General features: G+C 40.2%; 1 protein-coding gene across 2 annotated transcripts in view; it reads right to left on the bottom strand.

Moving 5' to 3' along the window:
• The window catches only part of usp25 (ubiquitin specific peptidase 25), a 33,572-nt gene extending 19,528 nt beyond the window's left edge, over positions 1-14,044 (bottom strand). For both annotated transcript variants that reach the window (XM_046039724.1, XM_046039723.1), the window contains exons 1-8: positions 13,929-14,044; positions 12,802-12,946; positions 12,317-12,440; positions 7,947-8,109; positions 6,653-6,739; positions 4,046-4,183; positions 1,325-1,401; positions 1,056-1,129 (exon numbers count right to left, since the gene is read on the bottom strand). In XM_046039724.1, coding sequence (XP_045895680.1) covers positions 1,056-1,129; positions 1,325-1,401; positions 4,046-4,162 — 268 coding nt within the window. In that variant the 5' untranslated portion in view covers positions 4,163-4,183; positions 6,653-6,739; positions 7,947-8,109; ... (1 more) ...; positions 12,802-12,946; positions 13,929-14,044. The remainder of the gene's footprint in view (positions 1-1,055; positions 1,130-1,324; positions 1,402-4,045; positions 4,184-6,652; positions 6,740-7,946; positions 8,110-12,316; positions 12,441-12,801; positions 12,947-13,928) is intronic.
• Between the last annotated feature and the right edge of the window lie 840 nt (positions 14,045-14,884).

The raw sequence follows: 14,884 nt of genomic DNA, 5'->3' as shown, positions 1-14,884 counted from the left end.
GGGTTCATACAGCAGTTGTAATGGTGTGTGAGCAGTCCAGCAGCCAAACTCAAACGATTAACTTGAAGCAAATAAAAAATTTGCATTATGAGTGAAAACGCCATTAGAGGTTTTTTTGTCAATTAACTACTTAGAGCTGTGTCATCACTGTGTGAGAGTGAGAGAAAGAAAGACAGAAAGAAAGACAGAAAGACAGAAAGAAAGAAAGAAAGACAGAGAGAGAGAGAGAGAGAGAGAGAGAGAGAGAGAGAGAGAGAGAGAGAGAGAGAGAGAGAGAGAGAGAGAGAGAGAGAGAGAGAGAGAAAGAAAGAAAGAAAGAAAGAAAGAAAGAAAGAAAGAAAGAAAGAAAGAAAGAAAGAAAGAAAGAAAGAAAGAAAGAAAGAAAGAAAGAAAGAAAGAAAGAAAGAAAGAGAGAGAGAGAGAGAGAAAGAAAGAAAGAAAGAAAGAAAGAAAGAGAAAGAAAGAAAGAAAGAAAGAAAGAAAGAAAGAGAGAGAGATTTGTATACATCATGGCACATACAGAGGTCAAAGGTGTGCCGGGCTTGATAGAAGAATTGGAAAGGCAAAGGCCGTGAAAGAAAAAGCAATAACGGGCCATTTCACACTCATTTGCATCTAAGCTGATTTCCACTTGTTCAGCAGTCACTCACTCATCATTAAACAGCTGCACAGAGCTCCCTGCATCAACTACCGATGAGAAGCCCAGAAAAAAAACACAGGAGTTGCTAGCGGACATGCAGATGAGGCATTAAGGTCATTTTATGAGCAGCACAGTCCACTAGCCCAGCCTTTGGTGGCTCTGGGCCAGTATTGTCATGCATAATAAGCACAATGTCAATCAGCCATCAAGGTCTTCCACGATCAATGCAACCGCTCTCCTTTTTTACATTGACCACATCTCATTAAGACAAGGTCACCTTTCATCACTAGGGGCAAGGACTTGCTTGTTTTCTGACTGCTGCAAACAGACCATGCTAATGCTTTATCTCTCTGTGATTCTCTGGCTACCCCTCACTATTTCTTTTGATTGGTTTTAATTTAATGCCTAATCTCACCTTCCAGGACACCCACAGCAAGGAAGCGACCGTAGAAAAGCTCCACCATGGGGTTCTTTGGCTTCTCGCCCTCCCTGAAAGCAAAGAAAAAGGTGGTGTTCAACACACGCCAAAGTTGTTCACAGGAGACATCTCTGATTCAGTTCCATGTAAACAAAGTCCATTTGACTCTGCTTTAAAATGTGCCGTGTAACAACACCAACAAGCATTTGTCTACCGTATGCCCATTCTTTCAACAGTGACCTCTGGACATAAAGAGCTGTGGTTACCTGTCTTCTTCAGCCTTCATCTGGAAGGCGTCCTCCAGCCAGTCCAGCAGCTTGTGGGTGAACTCGCTCACATCCTGCTGTTGATGAAAAGCACATGGATACGTACAAAATGACAAATTACACGATTGTCTTTGGGACATGGAGGTCACAGAGTTAAACTACAGGACTCAACTGTACCTACAAGCAAGAAAGTCCAATCAGTCAAATCAATCCCTTGTCTGTCATCTGCTGATAGACGCTGAGCTTTGGATATGAGATGACTGGTCCTAAGAGTTCACAGATCGTTGAACTTCAAAGGGAACCTGCATGCCATGAGGCCACTCTCTCACAGACATCAATGCCGGCCAGTAATACAGGTCAATGCCTATCTAACCTGGCAAATAGGCATAGCAGTGACATGACTGATGAGTACAGAGGCCATAAAGCTGACCTCAGCTAACCTCTGCGGAGACACTGGCTTAGTGCGAATGCTTATGTAAGGAGAAGAACAGAACACTGTACATTTGACATGTGTACGTCACATTATTGGATATATGCACATATCAGCTAATTACTGGTCAATATTTTTCAGCTCAGAGGGGATGATGTTGGTTTGAGGATTAAAAGTTATAGATAAGAGAGGTTAAGTGTCTCGGATTCAGTAGAGCTGAGTCAGCAAAATGACAATGAAACTGAGCAGTCCAGCCTGAGGCTGAATGGACTAGGCACAAAAAGGGGATAAACAAGATTAAATATTTCCTGTATGTACAAACAGTAAAGAAGTGTTTATTTTTTTAATGACATCAACACAAACACAAAGGTGTTTCTACAGGAATTATGAACATTTCTGAAGTGTGACAGTAGGCAAATTGACTGAAACCTCCATGTAGTAATACAATTTTTTAAAAAGGTCTAGTATAATAAACAATTTAAATGTAACTTATTAAAACAATTGTTAGTAACCTCTCTACAAAATAAAATGAAATGAAAAAGCCATAGGAAACCACTAAAAAAAACAATTTAATCATATAAAAGTTAATCATACTGACAGGAACCCCTCATCTGCACAAGGAGGGATATATATACACTAATGGGAGAAAGGGCATACCCTCCACCTCCGAGCAAGTGGTGCTTACTATGAGGCCAAGGAGTGTGCCAAAAAATCGATACAGCTAATTATTGTTATACATTTTTCCATGACACTGTATCAATATTCCAGCCCATCATATCGATTCATGAAATTAAATAAATAAATAAATAAATAAAAAAAGCGCTGTGATGGTTAGCTCAATGCCAACATATAATAGGAATCTCCATTAACATGCTAACGGACATTATCGCATCGCAATTAGCAGTCAGTTTTTGTCTGAACGTGCAGTGAAGGTCGCAGTGCGTCCATTAAGAAAAGTCTGTAGTTTCCCCAACTGCTGGAAAAGTGAAGGCGGTTAGCGCTAGCTAACATCTCCCTGTACAGCACGTTTTTTGGCTGTTATGTAACGTTAGCTAAATTAGTATCGAAGCAATATTAATTAGCTCCACTAACTGTATGTCATTAGTACTAGCTTATCTACTTGTCAAGGGTTGAGAACATCAGGAAGAAGCTTAGACTAAACTGGTGTACAGCTCTGTTCTGTACACATACTGTACATCCTGAGTTATATTTCAGTTTTCAGAGGAGTCTGACAACTGGTTGTTGAAGAAATGAGGGACCATGGAGCTGAGGTTAATGAAGTAAATTAGGGGATGCAAACTAGTCCTTATAAGCTACTTAGGAGATGTTTCTTTTGGATTTCAATGCGCAAAATTAATGCTTAGTAATTATTAAAGGATAATCATTTTATAAATCGCATCACAGCCCTCTGAATCGTTATCGAACTGAATTGATTCCCACCCCAATAACATACTGAGCAAATACTGAGCTCTGTGTGAAACAAAGAAGAGCTGCTATCTTCACTGGCTTCACTGGCTCCTGTGCTGCTTCAGCACTCTACGCAGACTAGCTACAGCAACCTCAAAGGGTGAAAACTCAAACCCAAAATTCCCAGTCGCCTAAAAATACAGCTATCAGTAGGTGGAGAAAGAGCAGCACACTGAGTCACTTAACAGTTATCAATATAATGTGATGTACATATCAGACTTAGCTGGTACACAGCAATTTGTATTTTCAGCAAAAAAACATTTACATTTTTACATGCCTTTTGTAAAGAAATGTTTTTATAATAATTTTTCATAGTTGCTCTGTAGTTCTATAATTTTAATTTATAGATGTGTGCTGTGGAATTATGCCGTTTTCTAACTGTTAGAAATTGCAGTAAAAAAAAGGCATAGTTAGACAGATATCGCGATGTATCATCTTAGGATTGTCTAGCAATATATCAATTACTGCAGAATTGCTGTATCGTGATATTATCATTATCGTGAGCCACGTCTCGTGTATTTTATCATGAGGTACCCTGTGATTCCCACCTCTACTTAAGACACTAAATTTAATATGATGAGCATCTCAGCATCTAGCTAGTCTAAACTGCAATATGAAGTCATGTGTTTTCCAATGAACATCATGGAACTCTATCTGGGGTAATATGTTTGCTGTCTCTTTGATTTCATCAGTAGGAGACAATAATGCAGTAGCGAGAAGATAATCTCTCACCTGCTAGAAATAATGCTGTTCTCTTCATTGAACACTGCATGTACTAAGTGAATGTTATTTTGCCGAGCAGGTTATGGGTGAAAGAGGCTTACCTGCTGCGACTCACTGGACTTAAAGGCGTCTTTCAGGATTTCCACAGCTCGTGACGGATCCACGTATTTCCTCTTGGACCCCACCATCAGGGAAAAGAGGTTCCTCAGCTCCTGCATGAAGGGCAAGTTCCTGTGCTCCTGGTCAGAGTAACACAATCGACTATTTAGTGAATCAAACTTCAGTGTTCAGGGAGAAACTGAAATATTCCCCAACAGATGCATTTACTATTGATGCTGTTGTGTGTTGTTTTAGCCTTCTTTTAAATATGTCATTTTTAAAAAGTATATTTTTGTGACCCATTCTTACAGATTTACATCTTTAGCAAGAACAACTGTGTTTGGGGCTGAGGAAGTTGCAAAGATTTGAAAGACGCAGTAACACATGGTTGGTGTTGGCCTTTTTAATGGAATTTATTTACTAGGGCTGGCCCGAATGTCAGTTTTTGAGCTTCGACAGTAATTCAGAGCGATTAATCGAAGAGTCCAGAGTGAGAGAGTCTGATCCGAGCAGGTCTAGAGCCGAATCCAGGAATAGTTTAGCCGGGCGGGGGTCCAGGCGGAGAGCGCACAGGATGAGCGGTGTTTCCGGTAGCGGAACTAAATCTAACACGTTATTATGCAAAATTCACACTTTTAAATTTTAATTATAACGACAAAATACTCTTCTTCTACAATCGGCCTAATATAATTAAGCTTATTTAAATGCGTTCATTGTGTTGCTGTTTGTTTCCAGCCAACAGTTTGATACTGATTAATTAAAACTTGACTGTTTTGATCTGTAATGAAATTAAGCAATTATAAAATGAATAAACGCCATAACTTCCACACTACTGCAGTCATCACTCAGTTGAAAGTGCTCCCACACAGCTGAGGGCTTCATTTCGTTTTCCCTTTGATGTGAACTTGAGCATTTTGTACTTTTAATGTTTAATCCAAACGGGCTTCAATTAGGGCTGGGCATTTAAATTTCCTTAAGAGTCATTTGAGTATTACAGTAAAGGCCAAAGACTTGGTGCTGTACCTCCCGATTATTAACACACCAATTTATCCACTCACACTCGATTAACAAACCAATTTATCCAAAATAAGTCATCAAAAACATGTCTAATCAATAAATCAATATTTTATTCATCCTGATGAAGCACATTAGAATAATGACTTAGATTAAAATAAATCCTGTTTCCACGTCACAGACACTAATTAGGCCCCTTTACTTAAAACTTTGTTGTTTCTCACATGGATTTATTTCAGTATTGAGTAATGCAGTATGATAATCAAACGTATTTCTGCATCAGTGTGGGGCAAAGAAAACAACTGAAACAATTACAAACTACAGTCACAGATTGTGATTGTCTGTAATGTTAGATTTAGCTTCTCGCTCATACGCGGCCGTTAAATAAACAGAAAATATAAAATGGCTGAACATTACGTTACCATGACAGCAGAGGGGCAGAAATTACTTTTAACAAGGCGGCGATGAAGAAATACTTTTAACATATACATTTTAACGGACTACGTGTCCTCGTGCTAATAATGTGCAATGCTTGTGTGGAGACAGAAAGTAAACACGATTTGTGGTGCTGCCGTCAGTGCTCCGGGATACTTTTGCTTCACGTGTTCATGCTGCTTTACGTATTTGTGGAGGGCAGTTGTGCACAGTGAAGCTGTTTCCAATTCACAGAGCAGCACATTGTTGATTGTCGGTCTAAAATACTCCCAAACTTTAGACGGTCGAAGGCAAGGTCTTGTAGCTGCAGCTTTCCGGGGGAATCCCACTAACACACACTTAATGCGAGTCGACGTATTTACGTAATTGATTGCGTCGACGAATCGCCCCAGCCCAACCACAGACTGAAACGTGGAACACTTTAACAACAAAGTTGTACAATGTCCCCATCTTGACATTATAACATTGTGATACAGAGGTGACTTAGTAGTGCATAATAACACACTGGGATGCTGATGTAAATTCTGAGCTCTAGCAGTCTCGTACTGCTTCAGAAAAAGGTCAGTGATCAGAACAGAAGGAAGTGATATGAAGAGACCATGCTGCCATAGCAGAGGCTTAGACCAGATTAGTGACAGGCCGCTAACCCTATGGTGAGAACTCTGTAGGGGAAATATGGACAAACAAAACATGCTGAGAACTATCCTGCCAATTCAGTGGTTACTGTGGCTAGACAAATTTGAGTATCTCAGATTTTAAATTCTTCTGGATCAATGAGTACACATTCTCTCTTCATGTTCATTTCTGTCCTGGTGGAGAAACACAGAGGTTTCATCAAACGTTTGACAATAGCTGGCACTTCTTGTAGCTTGCGAACAGTGAGCTACGTGAACTATCAGGGGCACAAAGCTAAGCTGCTGTGATGTTATGGCAAGATCACACAGCTGCTGAATGGTGCTCACGGCTCCAAGAGGGTCAAACCCTCTGAGCTAAGGCACTGCTAGCTGTGACAGGCTACAGAAGGGAGGCTATGAGATAAACGGAGCGGATGTGAGTTTGCACACGCATCGCAGACTGAAGATATCGCACTCTTGACACTCTGATTTTTGCTACTTAATTTCCTCCAGTCAAGAGCCTGGGAAGAAAGGTGGGGGTCTTACTTTCTGGTTGCGAGGCAGGTCGTGGACTCTGGCTGGCGGTGAGTAGTTGAGCACCAGCCTCTGGAACTCCAGCAGGTTGAACAGAGACTTGAGGTTAAAGAGGGATATAAGACATGTTAGTAACATCCAGTGATAGACAGCCTCAGCCCATGTACATCCTTTCATATCAGAGCAACCATGATTAACTGCATTGAAAAATCTAGTGTTGTGTTAAAGAGAAATGTTGCAGAATTTTAACCAACTGTTTATCATTATAATGTGGGTAGTTTATGCAAATGTTCAACTTCCCTCCATCTTGCCTGCACCCACAGCTGCCCACTCAACGCTTCATGTGGCGGACTTTAGCCGGCTCTGGGGCTGTTGTTTGAACTACAGATAGTACTTCTGCATTTTCTGTATACCCACAGACAGTCGGCTTGAGCAACAGGCTCCCGATATGAATACAGCACAATATTGGGTGATGGCAGGTGTTTGCTGGTGGCTTTTTTAGGTTTTCTTGCATAATGAGCAGCGGAACTCAACAGACATGGCAGAAATGACAGCTAAATTATCCACAAATATGATGAAAACCTGGACAGTGCTTGCTGCATCAAGTGATACAAGTACAAGAAACAACCTGAGGTGATGTAGGAAAGTAAGGAAATTAGCAAAAACTCACACACGTGCATGTTTTACATAAGAGGCAAACTCACATTCACTTGCTTAGATGTCATTTTGTTGACTGTAACAAAAACTTTTCCCACTAGTGGCAACAATAACAAGATCTACTTCCGCTCACTGCTTTGACATCATGATGTTTCATTTCTGTTTTGTGAGAGAAAGTGAACATAACTGTTGTTAAGATTTGGATATCTTGTCAGGAAAAGAGAAAGTTGTTTACTCATGTTCTTGTACCAAGTGCAGCGGGGTCAGGTTCAAGTAGGGCCTTCTTCTCATGGGTGGGGGTTACATTACACACAGGAGCCAGGCACCATGTGATGGTGTATCCAGTGTTGATCTGGCATATTTCACCTCAGGTCACATTCTACCACTGACTCCACCAACATACAAGAAACTAAGTCTAAAATTGGGCTACAATTAAACTGAAATTAAAAATGAACTGAAATGTCCAAGTATATAAACAGTAGGTGTAAGATCAAAGTAATAGAAGAAATTGCAAAAAGCTAAATTGACACAATCTGAAAAAGGTCTATAGGAAAACTCTTAAGAAGAGGGTTTATTTCATTTGTGTCATTTTCTGAAATTTCAAACACCGCCTTTCATGGTCTTGGACCTTCAGTGTGTGTGTGCCCACCTGTATGACAGCACTGAACCAGCAGGTATTGCCAACATTTTTCAGCCCCACAGGGGAGTTGTCTATCCTCTTCCTGTCATGCGGGTTGGGTGAATCACTCCATACTTCTGTGTGGGTACGCTTCAGACTTGCCTTGTTCTCCGCTATGCTGGCCTCCAAAACTCTAACGAGCAGCAACAAACAGGCAAAACACAAACAAATTCAATTAAAGACAATAAACATTTTCTCCCAACCAGATGACCTCAGCATTGCCAGACCTCTCTCTCCATTACCTCTGAAAGGTCCAGTTGAACCCACTAGAGTAGAGGGATCACCTGGTTTACAGTGGCTTGCAGAAGTATTCATACGCCTTGAACTTTTCCACATTTTTTATGACAGACGCAAATGTATTTTATTGGGATTTCATGTCATAGACCAACACAAAGTGGCGCAGAATTGTGAAGTGGAAGGAAAATTATAAATGGTTTTAAAATAATTTCACAAATAAAAATCTAAAAAGTGTGGTGTGCACCTAATTAGTAAATAGAGTCCATCTGTGTGTAATCTAATCTCAGTATAAATACAGCTGTTCCATGATGGCCTCAGAGGCTTGTTAAAGATTAGTGAACAAAAAGCACAATGAAGACCACGGAACACACCAGACAGGTCAGGGATAAAGAGAATTGATGAGAGAAGCAGCCAAGAGGCTAATGGTCACTCTGTAGGAGCTGTAGAGATCCACAGCTCAGGTGGGAAAATCTGTCCACAGGACAACTATTAGCTGCACACTCCACAAATCCGGCCTTTATGGAAGAGTGGCAAGAAGAAAGCCGTAAGGAGTCCTGTCTGTGGTTTACCAAAAGCCGTGTGGGGAACACAGCAAACATGTGGAAGAAGGTGGTCTGGTCAGATGAGACCAAAATTTTATGTTTTTGGCCTAAACGCAAGACACTATGTGTGGCGGAAAACTACCACTGCACATCACCCTGAAGACACCATCCGCACCGTGAAACATGGGGTTGCAAGCATCATGCTGTGGGGATGCTTTTCTTCAGCAGGTACAGGGAAGCTGGTCAGAGTTGATGGGAAGATGGATGGAGCTAAATACAGGGCAATCTTGGAAGAAAACCTGTTAGCCTGCAAAAGACTTGAGACTGGGGCGAGGGTTCAACTTCCAGCAGGACAATGACCCTAAACATACAGCCAGAGCTACGATGAAATGGGTTTAGATCAAAGCATATTCATGTGTTAGAATGGCCCAGTCAAAGTCCAGACCTAAATCCATTGAGAATCTGTGGCAAGACTTGAAAATTGCTGTTCACAGACGCTCCCAATTCAATCAGACTGAGCTTGAGCTAATTTGCAAAGCTGGCAGAGACATACCCCAATACACTTGCAGCTGTAATTGCAGTGAAAGGTGGTTTTACAAAGTATTGACTATGGGGCTGAATACTTTTGCACGCCACACTTTTCAGATTTTTATTTGTAAAACATTTATGGTAGTAACGTGAAAAGAAATGTGGAAAAGTTCAAGGGGTATGAATACTTTTGCAAGACACTATATGTTATATACACTGTATGTTCAATTAAACTTCTTAAAGACATCTTTTGGTTTATTACATAGTAGCAAGTGCAGATTAGTTTTCCTGGATGCTCGGTCACTCACCAGATCCACTGTTACAGTTTAGCCCGCACTGTACCTTCTAAAATATGAAGTGCTATTTTCAAACTCCTTTCATCTCAACACAGAGCCGAGTCGCAATGCTCCCCACCTGATTGAAGTTGCATCCTTTTATTGAAATTCAAAAGTTCAAAAGGCTCTGTATAAAGGACTACATAGCTAGCCATTAGAGGGGCTTATCTCAACGGTCCATATCAGTTCACTCAGAATGGGGCTTAATTAAACTGCGTAAACTGTGCTTCAGTCAGGTCATATTGTACTTGACATTAACAGTTGTAGTTTAAAATTTAATGTTAATAAGGCTTTTATTCTCCCTTATCAGGACATAATAAATTAATCACATGTACAACAAGGTAGGTGACCATTAGCAATACTTTGGACAGTGATGAAGGGAAAACATGACAAGAGGTTAAAGTGGGGACTTTTTCATTCAAATTTTCATTTCCCCATTATTCCTCTGAAACACGCCCTTGTTCAAATAACATTAAACCTCACACCTCGTCTGGGAATGTCCAAAATATTGAAGACCTAATTTCAAAACTGCAGCATTACTTATCTGTTTGACAGACATTATTAGATCTATTTTTACTGCATGTAACTATTATGTGGCAATCGTGTGTGATCTGATCTGACCTTGTTACATTTAATACATTAGGGATGTTACAATCACGTTTTTTTGGCCCCAATCCTGATCAGGGATCCTGTCATATTTCAATCACATACTTATTTTAACCCAATGTTAATCAAATGTGTTTCTGACACAATGAATTAACAGCTGTGGCTACTAAATTTGACACCTTACATGTTCCTGATAAAAAAGTGCACTATTGTACAAAAGTTGATAAGCTAAAATTATTGATATGATAATTTGTTTGAGACTCCTGAAACTGATGTGACACGATCTGCTAGAGACGTTTCACTCTGTTGGGAGTTGTGGGAACTATAGAACACTCTCTAGTAACCGCTGATATGATCTGACACCTTTGTCATTTCATCGGGTAAAAGCGTCAGTCAGCGCCGCCTAAAAATGAGAAGCTGCTGCCTGAATGTTTTGTACACGGCTCTTTGCTAATAAGAGAGCAGACAGATAACCGATTGCTTAGCGTCTGTGTAATTTGCTGGCCATCAGAACAGACTCAGTGTTGCTACCAATTAATTTTTCCCTTTCACACACTCCCTCATACGGAGAGAATTGCTTGCAGTGTAAAACCCGGCTGTCATTAAAGAGAGCAGCGCTGCAACACTGGCAGTGTTTCCCCTATCATTGTTTTGGGGTGGGCGGCACGCCCTCCAAAACGACCTCCTGTCCCCTTGAAAGAATGACAAAAACAGCCTATATATCATTCGGCTATATTCTGAAAAAAAAACAGAACGGACAGGCGCAAGCTCAAGCTGTTTTCTCTCTCACACTCACACACACACACACACACACACAGGGAATTCGCTCGTCCCCCCAACAGTTCAATTCTTTTGTACTGTTCTTTTCGCCTAACATTGTTCTGGTGTTTGTCAGAGCTGCTTCTGCCCTCTCTGTCTGTGTTTCTTAACGGCACCTCTACACTGACACACGCTGTCAAATTGAAGACGGCGTGCTAGCAAGAGCTGACTTCATCTAACTCAGAGAAACAAAATCACGTTGGCAGATGAAAGACAAAAGCTCACTGAAGATTCCGTGGCTGTGTGGGCAGAGTCGGGTAATTTAAAATTCAAACCATACCGTTTGGTCAAGGATTGTAAACAAGGATCCCCGCTGCCCACGTGAGAGTAGCCTCTGTCAGGCCCACTTATTTCCTGTGTTCAGCAGCATATAGAGGCTGTCAAGTCATAACCTGTTTGATAGGGGACAATTCACAATCCATGTATAGCTGTGAATTTAAATAGTATAACTGTTTGAACATTATACTGTTGCAGCAGCCTCCCCAGAAATAATTGCACATGCATTTGAAGATAATAGTTTTTCATAATACATCAAATTCATTTATATTGATTCAATTTGTAATATTTTCTTATTGAATTGTTGAAATTTTATTCCCCACCACATGACTACACTCTTTCTGATGGCAAAAAGTGCTTCAACTGTAAAACACAGAATTCAGAAGATTTTCAACAGAAACAAGGAATCTGGCAAAAAAATCGGGGTCCGATTCATGCTCTCATCACTCAATATCTGAATGTAGTAGAACTATAGCAACTCCATCAGGAGGTAGTAGCTTTAGCAATAAAAATGACAAAGAGGAACGGGGAAGGTGCCGTACCTAAACAGGCAAATATTACTAAGTTGCATCAATGGCGACTCAACGTATCTGTAACACGCCCGTTCTGCGACACTAGTAGTTTCAGGGGGTCGACCACCCCCACTGAAAAAAATCCTAGGGGAAACACTGAGTTCGGTAAAGAAAGGATTTTCATTGGCTTTATTTTAGTCGATACCTCTCTATTAAAATATGCTCAGATGAGCTCACGACATCCCTGGTTATTAGGGGGCTTCTGTTTCTTTTTCACTACATATGAACAATCCAGCATTGCAAACCACAGAAGCATGAAAGATATATTTTCATCACCGCCTGCACTAAAATGGAGACAGTGTAGTTGCTACATGCGGATATTCAATAAGGGCATGGTGCAAACTGCTTTGTAACTGTGTAGTCGGATGTGGAGTCCAGAATTTCTTGGCATATTTGTTATCAGTCAGTAATACTGTTGAGCCCACCTGCTGATAGCCTGCTCCTCATCAGTGATGCCTGTCTCCCTGAATGCCCGATTGGACTCCTCCAGGCTGAGGGCGATAGCCCTCTGCAGGTCATCTTTATCGTCTCCCGTCAGGTCAATCACATCTGTGTTACACACACACACACACACACACGCACACACACCAATTTTACCTTTATGGTTGATACTCAACAATTTAGGGAAGAATTCAAAACCCTTTAGTTGTTTCACATTTTCTTTAAGGAACTACTGTTGATCACATATGATGTTTTACTTATATCACAGTATATACAATAATCCATATACACAAGGCTAAAACATGTAGAATTGTTTTCAGATGATTTAAAATTAAAATACAGAAATGGTATACAGATTGAGACTTTCTCTTATAAAACTATAAATTGAATTTATGAGTTTCCTTTTCTTTTAATCATCCCTGTGAGGTCTCCAGAACTTCCGTGCCAAAAGTTTAAGTAAGCTGCTCACTTGTGTCTGCCTGGCTGCCCACGCTGATATATCTGTCGCTGGCCACCTGGGACGTCTGATAGTAGGTTGTCTCATCTTGCTGTGGAACCTTGGCGTTCTTCTCTGTCAGGAACGCCACAGCCTCGCCCAGGTCTCCATTGCTCACCTGCAGCAACAATGTGTTTGTTAAGGCGTAAGTCAGTTGGCTATGAACACAGGACAATAATTAGCGGACATACACACTAGAGTCCAACAGATAGATCGGCGTGCCTTATTATAGGCCGATATAAGGTAATTGCAGATAAATTGGTAGCTGTGTTAATAACAGCAGATAAATAATAATTAAAAAGAAACGAAGAGAGGGAAGACAGGTCCTTGAATTATGTTATGTGTTGTCGCTGCATAGTTTGTCGGAGGGCATGTTTGGAACACCACAAAACAGAGCTATCAGCTGACATAATTACCCGTACTTTTGTTCAAAGTAGGGCTGGGCAATAAAACAATAATGATAATTATCAATCTGCTATATCAATATAATATAACAGATGTTTAGTAAATGTTTGATTTAATAAATATGAATAACGAACAAATTAGCACTTTTTCTATTAAGATATTTAGTTTGTTGAGGAAAAGGGACTAAAAAGTTTTTTATTTTATTGATGGATATTTGTTGAAAAAAGATTTTATCATAATTATTTTGAATGTTCTACTTCAATAGTTTCTATCTTTCACTCAGGAGGAAAAACTACTTTTAAACTTGAAAGAAATAAAATTTGTTAATTGTTAATTTATCCATATCAAATGATATGAAATGTTTTATTGTGAAAACATTTTTGGGTATACCAGCCCTAGTTCAAAGTACTATTTCTAACAATAAAAACGTTTTAAACTCCATTATGTCATGTTATCTTGGTCAAGTCACATAACTATACATATCAAATGTTGGGGATAATCTTTGTTTATGTTAAGTATTTCTGACAGGAAGGGGAAAAAAGAATTTCGTCTGATGTCCCAGAATATCGGATTTTAAAATCCTTAAATATCAAAACCTGTATCGGTCTTTAAAAAAAAAAACATATCGGCCGGTCTCTACTACACACAGAGACACATATACGCAAGGTCTGCAATGCACATGTTTCATTATGTACCTGCAGTGCCTGCTGAAGCAACTGAACGTCTGTGGTGCCTGTGACCTCCCTCAACTGGTTTAGTAGCGTCTGCTGGTGCTGTTGAAGGGAAAAGAATAGAGGATGATACAAGTCAGTTCAGAGCAGAGCCTGATTACAGAGAAGTAGAAAGTGGCTTAAACCAGGTTCAGGTTCTAAAAAAAAACAACATACAACATAACTGCAAGGGTGAAGAAAGCCAAACATTTTAACTAAGTCAATAATAAACTTACTCATAAGGCTATTACACACTTCAATGACAGTTGAAGTATGTCTAGCTAAGGTTACAAGGGAATGTTCAATATTGTGTTTATTGTTTCATTATTGTAAGGATAAATTATTATTATCAAATAATGTTGATTATTAAAAAAACTAGAATTTGCAGAGTGATTGCATCATAGGGTTTGGTCATGGTTACTCACGGTAACACAGTTCATTTGACCGTTCTCTGAACAGCTATAAGTTTGGAACCAATGTAGAGGGGATGCACAAATAATGTTGCACCAACACTGCTGGTTGACAATGCTTTACAGTGTCTAACTAAACTCTAATTAAAAGGGTTGGGCCGATAGACGATGCCATCGTCGATGGCTGACAGACATCACAAGGTTGAGCTGGCATCGTGATTGTAACCCCCCCACCCCCACCCCCCAACAATATCTCAAATCTTCACATAATACCACCCTTTGAAATCAGGTTTTAATGACCACGAACATTCTTATCATTGTTTTTAGTATGCTTAGCACCTGCCTTGGAATTCTCTTCTCCCCACACTCTGGCACACACACACACCTACACCTCAGGTAAACACAGCGGCTTGCCCCGCCTCTCTCTCCCCCGTCTGCTCCATTTTCTCCATCAGCAGTATGTTTTATAAAGTCGCTTAAAAGACTGAGAACTCGTCTTTTTTCCGTATATTTCCACACACGATCCGTTAC

This window comes from Micropterus dolomieu, linkage group LG23 (genome assembly GCF_021292245.1).
Source record: "Micropterus dolomieu isolate WLL.071019.BEF.003 ecotype Adirondacks linkage group LG23, ASM2129224v1, whole genome shotgun sequence".
In the NCBI taxonomy this organism is placed as follows: Eukaryota; Metazoa; Chordata; class Actinopteri; order Centrarchiformes; family Centrarchidae; genus Micropterus; species Micropterus dolomieu.
Note: the sequence above shows the minus strand (reverse complement) of the source record. Positions and strands in the feature narration are given on the sequence as shown.